A 21,927-nucleotide genomic window follows, 5' to 3' on the forward strand; every position below is an offset into this window, starting at 1 on the left:
GAGACAAAATAAACTCACCTTCCCCTAAGTCACTTTTGTCACATATTTTGTTAAAATGACAAGCCAAGTAACAAATACACTGTTGATTTGTTGATGGGACATGTTTCAGAATTGCGACCCCAGCTAAGGCGATTCTATAAGAAGCTCTGGTGTAGCCTGAACTACCCTGTGCTCTCCATCTTTCCCCATCCACTGCTACTTGCCTGGAAGAGACTTCAGAAGGAGGCATCTATAGATGGAGTTTCTCTGTGTCTCAATAGCTGCTCCCAAATAACCACTCAGAGTCTTAATATTAATTACAAATGCTTAACCAATAGCTCAGGTTTATTACTAGCTAACTCTTACAACTAAAGTTAATCCATTTATATTAATCTACATTTTGGCATGTGGTGTTACCTCTCTTTCATCTTGCACTTCCTGTTTCCTCTTTGTGTCCAGCTGATAACTAACCTTATCCTGTCCAGCTATTGGCCCTTCGGATTCTTTATTAAACCAATCATAGCAATATATATTCACAGTGTAAGGAATATTCCACAAGCATCTATGACCCTTGGGCAATGCTGGCTCTAGTCTGTCCCTAACTCTTTTTTCTGATGAGTATGTGCACACAGAATATACACAAAGAAGTTATTTTTTTTCAGGTTTGAAGAGCAAGCCAAGGATGTTATACAAGTCAAGCAGGACTTGAGGATACCACAGCCTCAAGTAAAGGTTTCATAATAATTTAAATCTAAATTTCCTGGAAATAGCACCCCATACAGAAACATCATCTTGTTCCAGTGTTTCCAGAGACACAATATTGTTGGTCCAGATGGCTATTCCTCATCACAGTAGACTGGGCAAGGTGGATTACATAATTCCTATGTGAGTGCTCCAAAGCTTCTTTTTGTGGGCATTGAAGGCATTCCGCAGAGTAAGAGCCAAGGGCTATACTGACACCCCAAAGGTGTGTGTTACACTGTAGTAGCACCTGCAACAGTCAATTTGCACTGCTGGGTCCTTCAAAGCTTGCTGTCTAATTGTCTTTCCTCATTACAGCCAGTCAGTCCAGATTTCGATAAGAGATTGCGTTTTTAAAGTCCAAATGCGTCTTGTTGATTTAGTCCACCTTTATGAACTATTAGGATAATCCCAACACCTCATTTGGTCTTCAATTAGTTTTAGCTGTCTCTACCCACAGTACTTGTTAAAATGTTTTTATATATATATATATATATGTATATATATATAATATTATTATATTATAATATAATATAATATATTATAATGTTTATATATATTTGAGTAAGATACTGCCCATGTTTTTATCCAACTCCCCAATGAACATATATTTGTAAATTAGTCTTAAGATCTCTACAGTCATGTCCCACAAATCAATTTTTCTTGTTTCTTGGGATTTGGCAAGACATAAACCCACCTGTTTGTATTCTACTCCACTGTCGGAGAGCAGCCTTGAAGAAATTCATATGTTCCAGGGTAGGAGCATGAGGATTAGAATTATTAAGCAAAAGTAACAGAGATATGAGAGAAATAAGAAGTAGAAACACAGAACAGCATTGAGAGGGAAATTCAGTGAATGCTGAATCCATCTGTGTTTATTTTCAACATGCTTATATACTTTACTCCGAAAGGGGAGAGGGAGACAACAGACTTCGTTAACATGCTATAAGGAATAGACTTGAATTCTCTGCTCTTTGTTCTAGGTGGAGCAGATCCACCTCTATTAACCACACCCTAGGTCAGAATCCCTTGTTTGTAGCTATATCGGTTGTCAACAACTTTGAAAGAGCAAAAGTAAGCTCAGACTCTCTGACCTCCAGTCAAGTGGAAGAAGCTCGCATCTGTGGGCCCTCACACCCCACTGCAAGAATATTTTAGAAATGCCTGTGATCTGACTGAAGATCAAGCTGCCACATTACCTGGCGTATCTTCTCAGAAAAGGACGGAGAAATCCAGTAACTGCCCAGGTGAACCTGAGAAGAAATGAGCTGACAGACTTTACACACTTAAAGAGCTGACCTATAGCAGGATCTACAAGCATCTGTTTTATTAATATTGCTACTATGATTTTGATATTGTCATTAAAGAAATTATCATTACTTAAAAGTTAGCAATGACAGAATCAAACTATGAGAAAAGTTTGGCACATCTGCCCCAGGTTTTATCATAGAGAAAGTGTGATGGTTTGGGTAAGGATGGCCCTATAGGCTTCTATGACTGCAGACTCATCAGGGAGTTGCACTGCTTGAGAAGAATTAGGAGGTGTGACGTTGTTGAACGAAGTACGTCATGAGAGGTGGACTACAAGGTTTCAAAAGCCAAAGCCAGAGGCCTAGCGGCTTTCTTTTCCTTCTGCCTGTGGATCCAGATATAGATGCTCCTCCAGCACCATGTCTGCTTTCATGATATCATGGTCCCCGTCATGATGATAATGGACTAAAGCTCTGAAACCACAAACCAGTCCCAACTAAATGATTTCTCTTACAAGAGTTGCTTTGGTCATGGTGTCTTTGCATAGCAATAGTAGCCTTAAATAAGACAGGAGATCATTACCTATTTCCATGTACTGGTAATCTGGTTTATTATTGTTGACAGAAGCATCTCAAACTACATTGACTCTTTGAGTAACTGTCGGACCTCATCATAATTAGCTCACTCAGACATTTCCCCAGACTCGCTGGGTTAGGAGGTTGTTTTTGTTGTCATTGCTCCATTTTGTTGGCAGGGCTAAGGATCTCATGCAGGGCCTTGAGCTCTCCAAATAGGTCACCCATGATGAGGGATATCTTTAATCCTGGGTTATGGCTGTGAATGCCAACATAGCCTTGGTATGACATGTCAACAAGAAACCAAGATAAGTCTCATGGTGCCCTGGGATTTTCTTTGGCAGACCCCATGGAGGCACCTTGCCTCCATCCCTGCTGCTTTTCCGTAGCATGCGGCATGTGTGTTATGTCTGGTTCTTTCTCAATGCCCCACACCAGTAACCCTAAGAGTCCCTACTCTTGGGTTTTTCCTCTCTGCCTGAATCCACTGCAGAGTCATCAGTATTCCAGGAGAACTTTGCTTTCTTATCCTTCCCTCCCCTCCATCCTTTTAATCCTCTAGTTCAGGCAATTAGCACTACAAATATTAGCTGCAATCAAGGTCTAGCACATGTGGTAATTTTCCCTCTAATAAATCAATCAGTTCTTTCTATGAAGTGTTTTTCCCCCTTACAGTCATTAGAGAATTACAATGCGACTTGACGATCACCAGCAACTTGAATTAGTCAAGGAATGTCAATCAATCTTGGGAGAGTTTCCTTTAACGATGAGAAAAATAGGGTAGATTTACAAAGGCCTCCTGTCTTAGAATAGTACGTTTCTCAGACCCTCATTGAATTTCTCTTAGAGAAGTCCTAGATCATTATGAGCCATATGGAAGAAAACAGAAATCAATGCTACCAATGAGAAATCAGATAAAAATGCAGAACCTTGCATTAATCAACAAATTAATAATCTGAACAGCCATCTGTGCAGGGCACCTAGGTAGTGTGATATGCTTCTATAGATCACCGGTTAGGACAGGAAAGAAAGAAGGCAAATAAGCAAGAGAACACATTTTAGCCCCAGAGAGAATTAACATCCACTGTGTTCTTTCCAAAGCTGAAGTGGGGTGCTCCAGGGAGTGTGCAGCATGAGGCTGGGACAGAGGCTTCCTTCATTGCCACCCTTACAGCCTAGCAGCTCCCTCTTCATTGTTATTTCATGCAAATGAACATAGTTTTCCTGCTTAGAAATCATGTGAGCACCACCAGTGTGGGCCAGGCCACCATGTTCATAAATCTACAAAATGAATGTCAGAGAAAATTATCAGTTTAACGGGGAACCCAAAGTCTTTCTTCTACAACCCAGGCTACTCTGTGCTTTATACCGGGGAGCAAACATGGTGAGTATTTGATCCTTATTTTTTTCCCCATCTTCCTTTCTTCCTTTCTTCCTTTCTTTCTTTCTTTCTTTCTTTCTTTCTTTCTTTCTTTCTTTCTCTCTTCTCTCTCTCTTTATCTCTCTCTGTTTCTCTCTCTCTTTCTCCTCCCTCCCTCTCTTCTCTCTCCCCCTCTCTCCAAATTGTAATAATAATAAGAAGAATGCAACTGAATTATCAAGAAAAGAAACATGAATGCTTGTATTGGAAGCAAAACTGGTCTACAACTGTGTCCCTTCCTCTCTGGTTCTTCAGTCACTCTGAAAAATTCTATGATTATCCGGGCCCTGCCAAGGGTCACGGGGTGGAGGGGGGGGGGGGGCTAGGCCTGGTTCCATTTCCTTAATGTCACCAAATGTTAAGATGAAAAGAAGGGAAGGTTTCACTGGGATTCTTGCTGAAAACTTGCTGACATTAATGACTCAAATTCTCAGAGAGACTGTAAGGAAGACGGTGTCATCGCTGTCATTCAAGCCATTTAAGATGAAATTTCCAAAGAAGGCTGTCAGCATAATGACTGCCAGGTTCCATTCTATCATCCTCAGAGGGCGGATCACACACTACTATGCAGTCTGTGGGTGGCTGACATTCAAGTTTGAAAGGAATCTGCCCAGGGAAGAGGTGAGGTGGGTGTGGGTCCCAAGGGGAGCTGCCTCCCATGACCAGGACCCATCACTACTGATCTACAGAGAGTAACTAGGGGTAGCTCCATCTCACCCTACCTATGGGGACAGTTAGAGGAAGCCATACACACGGTGCTGAAGGAATCTGCGGAGGCTGGAGCTCTAACTCTCAGCGCCTGCTCATTAATTTCTCACAACAGTATCCCTCCCTAGCAACCAGGATGAGGACAGTCATCTGTGCTCTCCAGCCCTGAGAAGCCTGGCTAACGATCAGAGGCAAGTTATGCAGGGACTGAATGAGGGCAGTAGCGTGCAGCCGTGGCTGCATGCTGCAATCATCGGGCGATTCGGTGCTAAGGCCACACGAAAAGCAAATGCGGCTGAGCCTTAGCGGAGGGGCAGACACAGTGCTCTAAACACCTCTGCAAGGGATTTCATTGGGCAGGCAAACAGAGCGAGCACCCCTTGATTAGAACGAAGCTGACTTCAGGTGAGTATCTACTTGTGTTCAGGAGAGACAAACATTTTTACTGTCGCTGTTTACTAAAGAGAGGAAATTTTAAGGTGTGGTAGGAAGGATGTGATTTGGGGGTGAGGAATTACCTCACTCTGTCGTATTTATCTTCCTGTATCTCTACAAACAGGGTGCTCTTCGCGGTAGACGGAGGCAATCCTAAAAGGTTAAACAACCAGATCATTTTCTCCATCCTTGAGCAGAGTCTTCCACGTTGGTAGACTTTAGACACCTTTGGCAGGTTTTTCTCTAATTTAACCACTGTCCTATGCTAACTACTCTGTTCCTTCCTTCCACATTCTTCCTAAGGAAGTAGTAATACAATTGATTAGGTTGAAACTTCTTTTCCCAGGCTTTAGGGGTATTCTGGTTTTTTGTTTGCTTCTTTTCCCCCTTCAGTTACCAAATATGTTGATCAAATAAGCTGGATTATATCTAGATACTCTCAAACTAACATTTCTGGGATGTGTGGAGCACACATTCTCAGGTAACTGCCATCTGGCATTTCTGGGATGCATGGGACACATATCCCCGGGTAACTGTCAGGAAACTAACTGCATTATTGTGTTCCCCTCGTTTGGCTGTGACGACTGCATCTAGTAGAGAATTCACTGGAGAGCCCAATTATCTGAAAGGAGTTTTTTGGTATGTGTCAAATTACATACAAGACAAGGCCTTCATTATATTTTAAAACCTTGTTTTGAGTGCCCATGTGGATTTTATATGCCAGTTCTTCTCCTTAGAATAGCATACCAACCACAGAACTCTGCTAGTACCTTCAGTAACTTGTTCAGCCTCTCTGGCCTCAATTTCTCTATCTGTATAATAGAATGACATTAGTAACAGCAACAGCAGCACACTCTCATTATAATACTTGTAAGAGTTAATAATGCAATGTTGATGGAATGCTTAGAAGAGTGAGTCACGCTTGTACCAAAAACAAGAGCCCAGCATAGGATGATATACGGAGTCAACAACAATCTCTTTTTCTTGGCCGGGGGGGGGCTATTAGATTTGATTTTGTTCCCCTGGAGGAACCTCACTAGGCACCTGGAGCTAAGAGGAAGTCACTGGACTCCACACTTGAGTTTTCAAGTCTGAAGTTCTAAACCAAATACACTTTGCTACTTGATATTGTTCAGTCATGTCTCTTGTCTCTCAGATGGGTATTTTCTCTGGGAGACCAGCTGGTCAGCGCTGGATCTGTCTGACCACAGCATTTCTTTCCATGTCAGGGCTCTCTCTCATCTTTGTAGATTCTGCAGCTCCACAGCCACGTTCCCTTGCTGTCCTACTAATAGCGCCAAATGCTTTAAATGAACTCATTTATAAATGTCCTCTCGCAACCGCATCTCTGTGTTTCTCTGCGTCAAGAAGAATTTGAACCACGTTTTCCCTAAGTAGATCCCACGGAAAATGTGGGTCCGGGAGAACTGGGGGTGAGGAGGACAAGGCCTGTGTAGCTCTGGGATCTCGTGTCTACACAAGACCCAGTGTCTGCCATGTTTTATCTGACTAAAATTAAACATTTTCAAAATCAATTAACTACCATTACCTGGGCCAACGCTCCCATTCTCCCACTGCTAAGAGCAAACAAAACCCAGAAATGAAGTCAATTTATGAACGTCTCACGTTGCTGCAAACTTAGCCCTAGGAGCCAAGCCTGTTTCTGTAGGCTTCAGCTCAGCCAATCAGACAACAGGCTGAGGAAGGGAGGCTTCTCTCAAGTTACACAGAGGACTCCATCTGTTTGTTACCCTAGACCTTTCTTAGCAAGCAGCGCGAGAGGGGATCTTGAAGGCACTTTGAAAGAGTTTTTGTTCTACAAATTCTTAACCCAAAGATTTCTATTTGAAGAGAAGCAGCAGAAGAGGAGCAAAGACCACAGCGGGTGAGGAAGAGGACTGGCATTCCGCCTGGTGGAGCCGCCGTGAGGAGGGACATTGCTTTTCCAGCTACTCCCTTCATCTCCTGTCATAAATGCGGAAGGGGCAGTTGATGCTCACAAAGGTCTTGGCTTTGAACTGCATCCTCACCAAAGCCATTTCTCGTCATGCCGAACCAGCAGAAGAAAATCATCTTTTGTATGGCCGGGGTGTTGAGCTTCCTCTGTGCTCTCGGAGTCGTGACAGCAGTGGGGACCCCACTATGGATCAAAGCCACTATCCTCTGCAAAACGGGGGCTCTGCTTGTCAACGCCTCAGGGGAGGAGCTGACCAAGTTCATGGGCGAGATGCAATATGGGCTTTTCCACGGAGAAGGCGTAAGGCAGTGTGGGTTAGGAGCAAGGCCTTTCCGGTTCTCATGTGAGTAGCAGTTGCGCCTGGATTATTCAATGCTTTCTGGACACTGCTTCTGCTCTTGCAAAGACGTGTAGAGGCTCTTGCTCTGTCTATTACAGGACTATTCAAACCACCATGGGCCATTTGAAATACCTAAGGCTCTAAGCAACTTCTTCTCCCTTGATTCTTACTTTTTTTTTATTCTTATTAAGTTGTCATTCTTGTTATTTTTATTATGGTCACAAATAATTAGTCATTACGAAGTTAAGCTCTTTGAAAGCTTAACCTTTAAAAAGGGCTGGCAGGATGACTCAGCATTAAGGTATATGATGCCAAGACGGTTGATCTGAGTTCTATCCTTGGCACCTGCATGATGGGAACAGAAAACCAAGCTCCCCAAGTCAGCCTCTGCCCTCCATTCACATCATGGCTCTCTATCTATCTATCTGTCTATCTATCTATCTATCTATCTAATCGATCTCTTTGAAAATAAAAGTATGATCATTAAGATTCCCAAGTATTACTAATTATGCAAGATGGCGTAGCATCTTTGTTAGATACAAAGGGTGCTTGAGAAAATGGGGCCCCTGAAAGGAACAATCTTCATGCCTTTTGTCCTTTACAAAAGGCCCCGTTTTCTTGCTTTTCCCTTTTCCCGTGACTCTGCTTCTTGCCCTGCCACTAAAACCCTTGCTGTTGAGAATTAGTCTCTTTTCCTCTTCATCCAATTTGGAATTACTTGGCTACAAACGTTTTCAAACGATCTGACGAGATAACTGTCATAAATGCATGCCAAGTGTACGGAAAACCAGCAGCAGGCTGACCTTCAACTCAGGTAGGGACAGGAGAGATCGTGTGTCGCGATTTTTGCCAAATGGAAGTGTTAGCCACAGCATTTGTAACATGTTTATCTTGAGAAGTTTTTAAAAATTACCATGAGAATGGGCAGCTCATTAAATGAAAATTAATAAGCAGTCCTTTGCTGTATCTCTCGCTACACACATCCAGAAGTTGTTATTATTTCAAAGGGCTGGTTCGGAGCAATCTTATGAAGACACAGTCAGTAAATTACACTTCAGGAAAGGGGCTCCCAGTTGAGGCATTTAAGATGAATTATTATTTTTTGCCTGAGCTTCTTTTCTCCTCTAGTATAGGCAGAAGGTGAAATTAATTGAATTTATTATTAACATATGCAGTGTCTAATTAAATTTCAGCCCTGACCCATTTATATTTCTGCAACATTCCGTGTATCTTGTAAGCAGCCACTTGGCACCAACCTCCAGCCCACGTGCACTACAGAGTGACAGGAATTTTCATAGGGCCCCAGAAAATCCCCTGAGGATTAGTCTTCAGTTTTTCCAGAAATTATCAGCGGCTGGATTTGATGAACTGGATACAGCTACTTTCTCCGAACGGCTTTCGTTCATTAAGATAATGGGGCTGTGAGGGTTGCGCACCTTGGAGGTGGGGGGTGGGGGTGGGGGTGTGGGGGGGTCAGAGGGCGAACAAAGCCCAATACTGTGTGATTTGCAACTGTATTAAAAATAATAATAATAAAAGAGGAAATTAGATGAGTGAGATAATTTCAGCCTGAGTCACCGGCAACCACGGACTGAATAAAGCTTCTCACAAAGGAATTCAGACAAAAGCGGGAAATGACGGGGAATGATCCGGAGGCCTTGTGTTTCTGACAATGAAGGAGGGGTAGACGTGACTTCTGCCGCAGCACGTGTTTCAAAACAATAGCACGCTGTTTTCTTAGCACGTACTGCGTAAGTGGTTCTCCATATGCTTTGCCTTGCTTTCCTTCGGGGCCCACAGCTGTACGCGTTCTTCTTACGGTTCGGGGTCTCCTTTTCGTAGCTGTCTCTCGCGGTGGCCTTACCTGGGAAGTTATTCTAATCAAGTCCTCATTTGCCGGCCCTCTATGAGGACTAGCAGAGCCGAGCAGGGTTTCTGTTATACCAAAGTCATCTTACAAATTGCTTTGATCTCCTGGCTGGCCTGTACATTTCTCCCCAGCATAGTGAAGGGACGCTTACATTTTTGCTTGCTCTGTGATGACAGCCCTTTCTATACCCTACAATATACATATTAAGTATGTACACAAATATAACGTGGAAACACACGTGTTAAAACTTCATTTATTTTGATGAATTTCAGAGAAATAGACGGATGGTGTCTTTTTCTTCTGCCTAAGCAGTAAATAAATAAAATTCAAATCTATTTCAGTAAAAGAAGGAATATTAGGAAAAGTGTACAATAAATAACCTCCATGGAATTCTCCAAAAAGCACACTGTTAATTCACTTAAACACGCATCCCTCTGAGTGTTGACACTCCCTGTGAACACGCTTTTGAAACACTCGGCACTTCCGAAGTTCACACTCCCACCCCCATCACAGTGTAGCGTATGGGTCATGTGGTCTCATTCAAGATGCCCTCTGTACCCAGTCAAGAGTGTTTCATCAACTTGCTTCTAAGAAGAGAGCCTTCTGATAGGTGCTCTCGATGGTTAAGTGGTTAAGTTATTATAAAACAGTAAGTGGCTTCACCCTGGCATCTCAGCAGAAGCTCCCGTTGAGCAGTGCTGGTGGCCTCCAGAGCCTGCAGAGATGTGACTCTGTCCCCTGTTTCTAAAGTCCAAATAAAAATCTGAACACAACCATTCCCAGAGTGTCCCCCGTTTCTCAGAGCTCCTTTAGAAAGTTGTCAAGCAAATATTGGAATTTAGAAAAGCACTCCTGGAGAGGAGGTATGGAAACAATAACTTATCAAAGTATCAATCGCTTTGCGGCTAGTTGTCATGGTACCATCAGCTGCTACAGATTCCTATTTCAATTCTTTTGGATTTCTACCTGCTTGTCTAGACTTTTTCTTACGCTGGGGATTAAACTCTAGGCCTTGCACACGGTCGGCAAATACTGAGCCTCAGTCTTGACTTTTTGCTTAGATCATCATTGACTGATAGAGTTACAAAGTAAGTCCTGATAGCCACATTAGCAAAAAAAAAAAAAAAGCATCCCTTCATAATTTTCTTTAACTAGGGCATCCAGAATACTATTGTGTAAACAGATAATTCATATAATCCGTATAAAAGTCATTGAAATGTTTTATATCTTTCTACTTCTTTTGCACAGCCGAATCCTAGTGGATGTTTACATAGCACACCTAATTAGGACTGGCCACATTTCAAGTGCTTGCTTTAACGCTGCTTCATTGTGCACCATAGATTCAGACGGTGGTTTACCCTGATACCCTGAATAAATTGACTATTGGCAATGTCAATATTTCAAATGACCTTTTGCGTGGCTCTGCTGGACAAGTCTATGTGTGTGGTTTTTCTGTGCAATGCTGTGTCACTTTCCAAGCCTCTGCATCTGGTGTAAGATGAGAATGAAGAAGGACGAGGAAGAGGAGTTTGGCAGCTCAGCCATGTTTGTTTCCATGACGTGTTCCCTACCGACTGTGCTATCTCGGCTCGTTCTACTAAGAATCGGCCCTGTTAGCATGCAAAGTTACGCTGGGAAAACTTCTGCCTCATTTACTCAGGCTGATTCTCATCTATCTATGGGTCAGTGGTTCATTTACTAGAGGTCACTAACATTCCTGCTCAGACCATGATTTCATTCATTATAATGAGAAAATGTTTGCCTTTGAAGGCAACACAACTGCTTGATACAGTGCTTCATCTTATGTCACCTGTAAAATTTTAATGATAATGTTTGAATGCCAAGTGCAGCCGTCAAAACAGAAACTGCCGGTTTTGAGCGCCCTCCCTCCGTCCCTCCCTCCCTCCCTCCTTCCCTCCCTCCTTCCCTCCTTTCCTTCCTCTCTCTCTCTCCTTTCTCTCTCTCTCTCTCTCTCTCTCTCTCTCTCTCTCTCTCTCTCTCTCTCTCTCTCGTGCATGTGTGCCTGTGTTCTGTTTTGTTGGTTTGAAATACTACAGAACATTATCAAAATATGATATTCAAGAATCATATGGTATCAGTCATTCCTAGATATATACTGCTCTGCTCATTGCCAACACAGTTCAATGAGCTGGTAAAAGCATATGGAGTTCTCTCTCTCTCTCTTTTTTTTTTTTTGATATGTTAAAAAATAGAATTTAACAATCATGCATCCCAGCTTCCAACTTTAGTCATACTTCGAAAACATTTTAATTTGGGCTCTCTGATTGAAAATTTGTAAAGCCTTGACAGAGCCAGTGTACTTCATATCTTAGAAAAGCAGAGATCCTGTTCCAAATAAGGGATGTGACCCAGATTACAGCAGAGATCCTACACCCAGATTACAGGGTATATACTTAAACTACCTCTGTGAACAAGAAGGTGGCTTCTTGGACATATCATGGTATAGAATAGTTGAGACTTGGGGTTCATTGTGACCATAATGAGAGCTGGCAATCTATCCCTTACAAGTGTGTCTCTTGTCTTTAGCTGGCTCATCCCATCCATGCTTCCTACAGCTTTCCAATGTCTTTCCTGAAAGAGCTGGAGGTTTTAATATCCCACTAATGAAACTTTGCCCTGTCTCCTTCCTCTGCACGTGGCATGAGGAGATGAATCTGTGAAAGAAGTCTGTGTGGCTTGTCTAAGTCTTCCTGATGGGAGGAAGGAACCATAGCACATTTACCCAGAATGCACAGCCCCCTTGTCTTTTAGATTGGAGATGTTTGTAATCTAAACTCAGGCACCTATGAACCAGCCCAGCAAACAGACACCTTCCTTCTTTTTCACTGAAACAATAGTAGTGAATGGAACAGATACGGGAGAAGGAACAACCTCAGGTTTCTCTCAGCCAAACAGCCTCCTGCCCCTCCTTACTTTGTCATTCCTCTCCTATTTTGACATCTATCATATGAATTTGGCTGTGCACATTTCTGCTCTGCACAGAGAGCCTAATCCCCAGGAGAGAGGGATACAGAGCGCTCCTGAGAGCCCCGCCCCCAAACTGGGGCATCCAGCAGAGAGAGTGCAGCACAAAATGGGTTCACAGCTGTGTCTAAGTGGCTCTATCGGAGTCACGCAGCCTAGACTGGAGACCGGTTGAGGCTCAGGCTCTCGGCGCTCGGACCATTGCCCGTTTCTTTTTCTTCTGTCCTAAAATGGAGGCAGAACTGGGTTGTTTCTGAACATTTCTTTTAATCTGAATGTTCTATGATGTATCCAAAGATTCTGCTGGTTTAGATGAGGTCCTTGAGGATCTGAAATTGCCCATCCAGCCTTTCTAGTCTCTGTCACTTGATGTCTTTCCTGACTGGCAGATTTCAGCCACCACTTTTAGAAGCAGGGAGTTCTGTGAGCCCTTCCTCTGGCCGAGGTTTTATGAAGTGTTCTGAACTTTGTCCCATGTGTCAGGACCCAGTCTCGTTTCTCCATAGAGGAGATCTTTCTTTCCCTTTTTGTCACTCTTTGGACTTTCTATGGGGAAAGCAGCAGGTTGAAGAAGGATCCGGTGAAGAAAGGGAAGCTTTGGAGCTTAGCAGCAATGGGGGAGTGGGTTTCTGAGAGCAGCCGAGCTCAGCAGTGCCCAGACACCTGAGCCAGTGATGAGGCAGAGCCACATAGTGAAGGCTGAGAAGCGGGGAGGTGCGCTTTCATTCTTTTTCTCTGTAGGTCCCTAGTTTGTCCTCCATGGAAAATTCCCCCAACCTAATTTCTTATACTGAAAATGGCAAAAAAAAAAAAAAGATCAGTCTGCTTAACATTTCAAAGGTATTCTTTACCCAGAAGAGGTTCTGCCTGTTATTCTGTAAGCATTGGGAAATGTCAGGGAAATACTTTTTAAATGACAAGCATCCATTTTCCCCTGACCAGCACTGCTCCCTCCTCCCATTTCCTTATCAAAAGACCAGCAGAATCAGCATTGTTTAGGAATCAGAATTTCAGCCATGTGGGCTAGGGCATAAAAGGGCTAGATCCCATCCTCCCTGCCATCTAAATCATCCCTATACTGACAGCTGGGCCATTACTGTCCCAGAGAATCTAGAAAGAAAGAATATGGATGAGAAGCTACTGCTTTGGGGGTAGAGGGTGTTGTTCTTTTAATTTGTTTGTTTGTTTTTTCTTGTGGAGTTGTGGCGGGCAAACCCAAAATTCTAGACCATGCTGATCACAAACTCATAGAGATCTGCCTGTCTCTGCTTCCTGAGTGCTAGGAATAAAAGAATGATTCACTATGTTTGGTTTTTAAAGCCATTAAAAAAACTTTTTTGTTTGTTTGTTTGTTTGTTTTTGAAATGGGTTGTCCTGGAACTCACTCTGTAGACCAGACTGGCTTCAAACTCACAGAGATTGGCTTGTCTGGGATTAAAGGTGTGCACCACTATGCCTGTCTTAAAATTTATTTTTTAACTATTACCTACAAATGGTACCTATTTTAAAGTTCCAAATGATGTTTGATATATGTAACTTCCTTAGACTTTCTTTTTTTATATCTATTAATACCTTGACTACATGTATGTATGTACAGCATGTGCATGTCTGGTGTCTGGAGGTCAGAAGAGGAGATCAAATCCTCTGGAACTAGAGCTATGATAGTTGTAAGCTGCTGAGTGAATGTTGAAAACTGAACCTGGGTCTTCTGCAAAGGCAGCAAGGGCAGCAAGGACTCTTAATCACTGAGCCATCATCTCTCATACATATATATGAGCCCTTTGAAATATGTAATGTTTAAATGGAGGTAACCATATCCATCTCCCCAAACATTTACCATTTCTCTATGGGGGAAAATTTACCAAATCCTTTTTGCAGCTTTGGGAAATCTCTAGTATATAGTTTTATCTGCAGTTACGGCAATGCACCAGCACAGTGCGTCTTCCCGAGTCCCCCTAACTGTCTCACACCGTTTGATAGACTCATCCCCTTACTCACCTTAGTCCCTGGCAACCACCATTCTCCTCTCAGGTCCTATAGGGCTGTCTTTGCTAATTTCCTGTTGCTGTGAAGAGACACCATGACCAAAGCAACTCTTCTAAAGAAATCGTTTAACTGGGGCTGCCTTACAGTTTTAAAAGAATAGTTCATTGTCATCATGGTGCAAAGCAGACAGGCAGGCATGGCACTGCGGTTATAGCTGAGAGCTTGACATCCTGATCCACAGACAGCAGGCAGAAAAAGAGAGAGAAACACTAGCTAGTCCTGGCATGAACTTTTGAAACCTCAAAGTCCACCCCCAAGCAACATACCTCCTCCAACAAGGACATGCCTCCTAATCCTTCCCAAACAAGTTCACTAACTGGGTACCAATCATTCAAACATGCTAGGCAATGGAGACCATTCTCATTCAGAACACCACAGGAGCCAACTTTTTTATATTCTGCCTATGAGTGAGACCATGTAGCACTTATCTTTTTGTGCCTGGCTCCTGTCAGTTAGCATAATCATGATCCTAAATGGGTGCCTGGACCAAGCCCTGGTATGCCACAGAGCCCTTGTTTACTCTTGCAGAAGATCCAGTTCCCGTTCCAGCATCCTCACAGCAGCACACAACCTGTGGCTCAGGGTGAAAAGCTCTCAGAGAAGCAACCATAGATAAAATAATACAGTGAGGGTGGCTTCATGATCTCCCAACTCTCTGCTTTCCTTTTTAACTTCTAAAAGTGACTTTATTTTCTCTGAGCTCTTTCAGACATCCCAGAAGAAAAAAAAATGTGAGTTTGGCACCCATTGATTGAGTAAATATAGTTGACAAGTACTTTCTGTGTATTGTCTACAATCCTTACATGATGGGTGCTGTTGTTACTGTTGTTATTGGGGTTCCCTTTCGGGTTCTTAGCTTTCCTATGAAGGAAAGAGTTTATGAATAGACTCAGAAGAAGGCTCAAGGATAGATGCTTTTTTGGCATTATCTAATGTTTCTATGTTATTAATAGAACACTGCAGTAAAATATTTAAGGGTATTACTAGTGGCTACCATATCTTAAAATTGCTGTATTGTCCATTTAGTATACTGGACCCCCCCCCTCTCTCTCTTCTTCCCTCCATCCTTCCCTCTCTTCCCTCCCTCCCTTCCTCCCCTTCTCTCACTTTCTTTCTTTCTTCTTCCTTCCTTCCTCCCTCCCTCCCTCCCTCCCTCTTTCTCTCTTTCTTTCTCTCTTTCTTTCTTTCTTTCTTTCTTTCTTTCTTTCTTTCTTTCTTTCTGTTTTTCCAGATAGGTTTTTCTATGTGTAGCCTTGGCTGTCCTGGAACTTGTTCTGTACCAGGTTGACCTCAAACTCATGAAGATCCACCTGCCTTCACCTCCTAAGAGCTGGGATTAAAGGCATGCACCACCACTGCGAGCTTGAACATGTTTCTTAAAGAGTGACTGGTATAACCAGAGCAGTATAACATGGGATTCACACAGTTAATTCTTACTGAGTAAATAATGTACTAAAGGCAGTGAAATAAAACAGGTTTTTTTATTTTCTTTTCTTCATTATACACCCAGATTTCACATTCAAGGTCAGTCTTTTGAGAATTTTCAGGACAATCAACAGGGTAGGCAAGGTGTAAATCTTGGTTCTTACCAGGAGGAAAGAGAAAGAGGAGAAAAGAAAAGGTCATGGGGGAAAGGCTAGAGCATCAGTGGAGGCCTGCATATGCTTTTGGCTATTACCTGAAAGAAAAGGAGATAGGAAAGTAAAAGGGAAGCGTGGCTCAGATCTTCTGGAGGAAGTACATGATCTCACTAAGGAGATAATTAGTCTTCTCTTCTCCTTAGCATGTCTTCAGGAGAGTCAGATTTCCTGGAGAAGTTAGACCCCTGACCAGGTGATTGACAAGCCCCACTTCCTCAAGGGAGGTGCTAATAGTATGTGATGGACTTAACCTTTGGAGGGCCAGAGTTCATCACTATTTTTGATCAGGAAGAAGTAGCTTTCGCTTCGTGGGTCTCAACGAAGTCTAGACACATCCACTCTCTCATACGGTGATTTAAGTCCTAAAGCAGGGCTTCTCTTTCTGGGGTGCTCAGAGAAACAGGAGGCGGTGTTCAAAGTTTACTGGGAGGGAGGGTGTCCCTCCTCAATGCCTGTTATCTGTGTAGCTAACTACTGTTATGACGTCATTCTCTTGGTCAAATATGGGGGCTGGAAGCATTGAGGTATCGCAAAACGTTCCCCAGATCATATAAGGAGCCAGCATGTAGCGAACCTGGATTCCAGTTCTTGTGCAGGTGATAAATAAGATTTTTTTTTATCATCTTTCGGTTAAAGGAACAACAAAAAGATACAGAGAGTTTTTTTTGTTGTTGTTGTTTGTTTGTTTTGGTTTTGTGGCTTTTTTTTTTTAACCTTTGTTGTTTTTCCGGCGGTGCTGGCGTTCACACTGGGCAGCCTTTCACATCTCTCGGCATCATCTTTAACATGATGTTGAAACCTCACAAGAACTTGTCCTTCAGTTCGTTCCTTGCTTTAACTCAGTCTCTAACTATCCAAGCGCTGGTTTTTGAGCTTTGGAAGATAAAACAGTCAATCCTGTTCGATACTGAGGCTCGGGCAGGTCACGTGCTTCAGCCGAGACTTTGAGCTACGAGTTCCACGTCCACAGTTTAGGTTTAAGGCAAAGACATCTGAGGACACTGTTTAGCCAGCTGAAGTCTTTATGGTGTGGCCACCACTTCCTTGCGGTGACTGAAGCAATGGCTGCTCTACCACAATTAGCAAAACAGAAGACTTCCCTGAGTCAACCGCTTCAGCAGGGAGCCAGGGATCAGTACCTGACTCATGCTGAAAACCAGGGGCAACAAGACAGAATTAGAGCACCAGTTCACATGCTCCTCTGAGACAGAGTCTCACTGTGCAGCTCTGGCTGCCCCAGAACTCGTTACAATGGGTCTCAAACTCCCTGAGATCTGTCTGCCTCAGCCTCATGAGTGCTGGGGTTAAAGGTGTGCACCCATAAACCTGGCTTAAACACCTGGCTTAAAGCCTCATTTTTTTTAATTAAACAAGAGTTCACTTTAACCTTAGAAATTCTGTACTTTACAACGTTATAATTGTATTTTATAAAAAAAAAACCTCATATATACTTTACTAGGGCTTCTTGAGAAATGTTATGCATAATTCCTTTTTGCTGAAGACATTTTTGTGTGAGCCTGGACCCTGGGTGCACAGGTAGATAACATAGCTACACAGTTCCAGCATTTCTGCAGACAATGACTCATATAGACATTTAGTTTAAAACAATGCTTTGGTACATACACAATTTGTGACTTATTGACAATGAAAGCAAATTTGCACAATAGTAAGATGGGTGTGATTATTTATTTTTTCATAAAGAAGTGTGTCTTGGCTGAATATTTAATGCATCAGGGCACAGAGCATTGCTAACATTTTTCCAAGTTGACCGATATTTTTATTTCATGATCATCAGTACTGAGATTGCTACTTTGTATACACGTGTAGTACAAAATGGAAGAAGGATGTTAACAGCTTTTTCTAGAAATGGTTGGAAACTCGATTCCGATCCAAGCCGAAATCTAGCTAACAAACACTTTTGAAATGCAAGTCGGAAACTCAAGTAGCGATTTTTAGAATCAAGCATTCTAATACAATCCAATCCAAAGACGAATTAATTTGATACTTCCATGCTGAAAGATGATGGTAGGAGAATACTAAAAAGCCTTCGCTGTCCATAATTAAACCGTCCTGTGTTTAGTGGAGCAGATGAGCCCTATGTGGACAGTGGGAACACTGCGGTTTGTAGCACACGATAGTCTGGGCTGAGCCCCAGCATTCCAAGTAGCGTGCATTGTCATTGTGTAGTTTAACAGCCTGCGTGAGGCAAAGGGTGCTCACTGTGTTGTCAGAACCAAAGCCGAAATGAAAGCCATGTCCTGCAACCTGGGGTTCTGCCGGAAACACCTCAGATGTATTACACATTTGGTTTTGAATTAACTTCTACTCATTCAGAGACTCTTCATTGTTGCCAGGCCTTGTAAACCACCGACGTTCAGTCATGTGATCCCATAGTATGAAGCTGGGCACCGAGCAATGAAAAACTTTGCTTCCCATAGATAGGCAGCTAAGTGCCCAGGATAGATGTGGTAGGTGGAAGGCACTTTCATTACAGGGTACGAGAGGTTTGACTAAGCAAACTTAGTACCCGATAGACTGATTTATTCAGGGCCAGTTTTCTGCTCTATCTCAGCAAGTCATAACGCAGCAAAGTTCTCAGAAGTTAGTGATCCAGTGTGACTATACCCCTGCAGGTTCAGAGCAGTTAACTGGGTTCTGTTATCAGAGACACATAAGTGCCAAAGCAGCTATCTCCCGTAAACCACCCTGGGTGACTGGGACTCACTGTTGGATGGCCTGCAGGTAGGCTTGAGCCAAGTGGGTGCCCTTGAGCTGAGAAAGAGTCAGGTGAGGTTCTTGAAATATCGTTTTCAAACAGTTCTGTGATATCATCATGTCTCTTCCTTTTAAGTACGGGGTCGTGGATTTCATGTCGTCAGCCACATAGCCATCAGGAGCTTGGCTCCATACCTGGCTGTGAGTTTGTGGGTGATGCTAAGGAAGATGACTGCTTGTGTCAGGGACATCTCTTTTACCCGATGCTCATAATGACTGGCTGTCGGTGGGCTGAGGGGAAAACCGGATCAAGAACATTTCTGTGAAAAAAAAAAGAAATCTCCCCTCCTCTGGATTCTCTTTCAAGAAAAGTGAATAGCTGAGCGCCAAGAAGCCAAGTGGGCCTTTAAAAATAAAAATGTCTTTTATGCAAAGAAGGACAAGTTGAGAGGGAAGGCGGAACTTCTGATGCTACCTCTGAGGCTTTCATCTGAGCAGAAGTTGCTTGTCATTGCTGACATCATTATCAGAGGCCGCCTCTGTCCCCAGAGTCTCACAGATGGTGGCATTATCTGCCTTTCACATCTGGCGCATGAAGGCAAGACGGCTGACAAGACCCAAACTGTTAGATCAGTGTCAGTGGTCCATGAACCTGGATGCAGCTTAGCATCACCCGGGGAGTCTTTAAAACAACAGATGCTGCCAACGCTCCATCCCAGGGCTGTTGGATCTGCCTTTGTGGGGCAGAGGCTGCCGTGTTGGGTGGGTTTAATGGCTCCCCAGGTGATGGCAATATACTGTCAAGGTTGAGGATTACCCGAGTGATGGTAGTCAGGAGAGGAGGCAGCAACTGAGGCCAAGAGGTCAAAACTGAGTTCGAAAGAGGGTGAGAAGCAGTATTTAGCTGTCTACATTCTGGAGATTTTCTGGTCAAAGGCAAAACGGAATCCTTGGCTTTCAGTCATTAAACTGTACGTGTCCTCGAACATCTGGCGGATGAGTCTCCAGTGAGAAAAAGGAGTATACTTGCCTCTATGTCGTAGAGACATTTTTTCTTTGCACATCTGTCCACCAGCTACAGGTCCAGCTGCTTGGGTCAAAGAGCCAGCTCTGGCCCTGCTAGAATGGCTTCCGACTGTTCACCGCTGACCTGTCTGTGTCAGTGAAGCCACCTAATTTGGAGAAGTTGGCAGAAGATCCGAGACGTGTTCCCTAATCACGTGAGCCGAAACAAAGCTACCATTTTGATCCACATCTGTCTGTCTGCCGTGCGAAGCCACTGGTCCTTTCAAAGAGCCTCACTGGAGTCCCATTAGCCGTCTGTTATCGATAGGAAGATCATTTTAGACAAGCCATTGTAGAGTGTCCAGAACATTGCCCACGGGAAGTAGAAACAGGAGCGGAAGCAGCGTGTCAGATGACGAGGAAAGTGTGTGACAGGCATCAGGTAAGTCACGAGAAAGCCAGAATACCAGCATTTTAAAAATAGTAATAGCCACCCACCTGGTGATGAGAGAAAAAGAAAAATTGAGCTACAAAATGAAAAGCTTGTCTTAATTCTTTTCCCATAATCCAAGGACTACAGCGGGAGGCGGAGGCTCTCTGATCCCAGAATAAGACTTGTAATCTGATCACCTGTAGACCAAGTGGCTACCAAGTCCCCGTGGTTGGTTCTCAGACTGGAAAATGCAAACACTCCACACTGCGCGATCACGTGCCACGATTGTCAGCAGGGCAACTCCCCTGCTGTTCCCATCAGGTTAAGAACTATTTAGGCAATTATTCCACATTTCCAGAGAGCTGCTACAAAAATGATCTCATTTGTATTTTTCATAAGCTCTGTGACATTTCTTCCTTCATAACGTCTTTTCTTTCTACCTTTCTTTTGGCACATAATAGTACGTATTCACGGCACCGTGTGAGGCCTCAGAGCGTGTGTGTTGTGTAGGGATCCAATCAGGGTAAGGAGATGCATTCAAAGTCTTCCCTTTGATATTTTGAAATATGCAATGCAGTTTTGTTAACCAGAGTCACCCTACTGTGCAACAGAGCATATTTCTCCTGCCTAATTGGAACTCCGTGCCTGTTGACCAATCTCCCTGCAGCCCAGCCTCTGGTAACCACTACTCAATTCCCTATTTCTGTGACATTGCTGCTTCACTCTCTACATTTACAGACACGGGAGCTGAGATATTTAGAGATCTCATATATAGTAAAGGCAAAACTTCATTAGTCCCAAACCTTCATAACGCTAAAAGCGCTGTTCTGAGAAACCTGACATTCCCCCTCAGTTAGCGCCTATATATTCACAACCCTCACAGCAGCAACGTCATCAGCTTTAGCCTTGGTGATTTATTATATGTCAGCCCTTTGTCACTCCTGGCAATTCTATATTACACATAAACTCAGATTAAATTTACCAAGTCCTGTTTTGGAGACTACTAGAGTGAGCGACTTGACAGACTAGCATCAGTCAGAGATAAAGGGATAATGAAGACGTCGAGTAAAATATAACAAAAATCCGGAAGCTCGAACTAAAATAAATTTTGAAGCACCTGAAAGGAAAGTCATACTTTCGGGGTAACCAATAAAGCATGGGTTAATGACAAGCAAGAAGGAACATATGTAGCATTTAGTAAAAACAAATGTTTTTCATCTCCTCTTTTTATTTGATCTATTGAAAACAACATGACTTTGCCTATAAGATAAAAAAATTTCAAGCTAGAGAGATATGTACCACCCACTTCTCTCTTTCTGAAAGTCTCCTTACTGCCGATATGTGCCTTAACATTCTGCTGGTGTCTGGAGATGTGAAAGCCATTAGAGAAGATACTTGTTCACTTACAGAACCTATCAGAAGTCTTTGTAATCAATCACTTTGTCCGTAAGAATGACCTAAGTTGTGTTTCAATAGCAACCCAAACTCTATAGCTTTCAAAAACAGACGCATTTCTTGACCATAGTACATCGTTCTTCATAGGTCAGCTGTATATTCACTCTGGGTCTCAGTTGCCATATGGAACATTGACAGTAGACAGTCATAACCGAGAAAGTGTTCTGGAGACCACCACACTTAGCAATTAAATTCCCTGACCCGAACCTCAAATCTGCCAAGGCCAAAATAATGGTGTTGCTCAGCCAACACCAAGCTCCGAGGGGCCAGCGTATTTACTCTAACTAGGACTCCAAACTGATGGAGAACCACAACTATCGCTGACTGAGGAACAGTGGTTACTATCACTACTGTGTTTGTTCAGAAAGCTCC

General features: G+C 43.1%; 1 protein-coding gene across 2 annotated transcripts in view; it reads left to right on the forward strand.

Moving 5' to 3' along the window:
• The first annotated feature begins 4,809 nt into the window (after nt 1–4,809).
• The window catches only part of Clrn1 (clarin 1), a 43,003-nt gene continuing 25,885 nt past the window's right edge, over nt 4,810–21,927 (forward strand). The window contains exons 1-3 of one of the 2 annotated variants that reach the window (XM_087899495.1): nt 6,345–7,409; nt 11,946–11,966; nt 18,036–18,071. In XM_087899495.1, coding sequence (XP_087755621.1) covers nt 7,157–7,409; nt 11,946–11,966; nt 18,036–18,071 — 310 coding nt within the window. In that variant the 5' untranslated portion in view covers nt 6,345–7,156. Of the gene's footprint in view, nt 5,080–6,344; nt 7,410–11,945; nt 11,967–18,035; nt 18,072–21,927 lie in introns of those variants that run through there. The other variant, XR_014996921.2, reaches the window with a different exon arrangement.

The sequence above is a fragment of the Myodes glareolus genome, chromosome 20, assembly GCF_982192425.1.
Source record: "Myodes glareolus chromosome 20, mMyoGla1.1, whole genome shotgun sequence".
In the NCBI taxonomy this organism is placed as follows: domain Eukaryota; kingdom Metazoa; phylum Chordata; class Mammalia; order Rodentia; family Cricetidae; genus Myodes; species Myodes glareolus.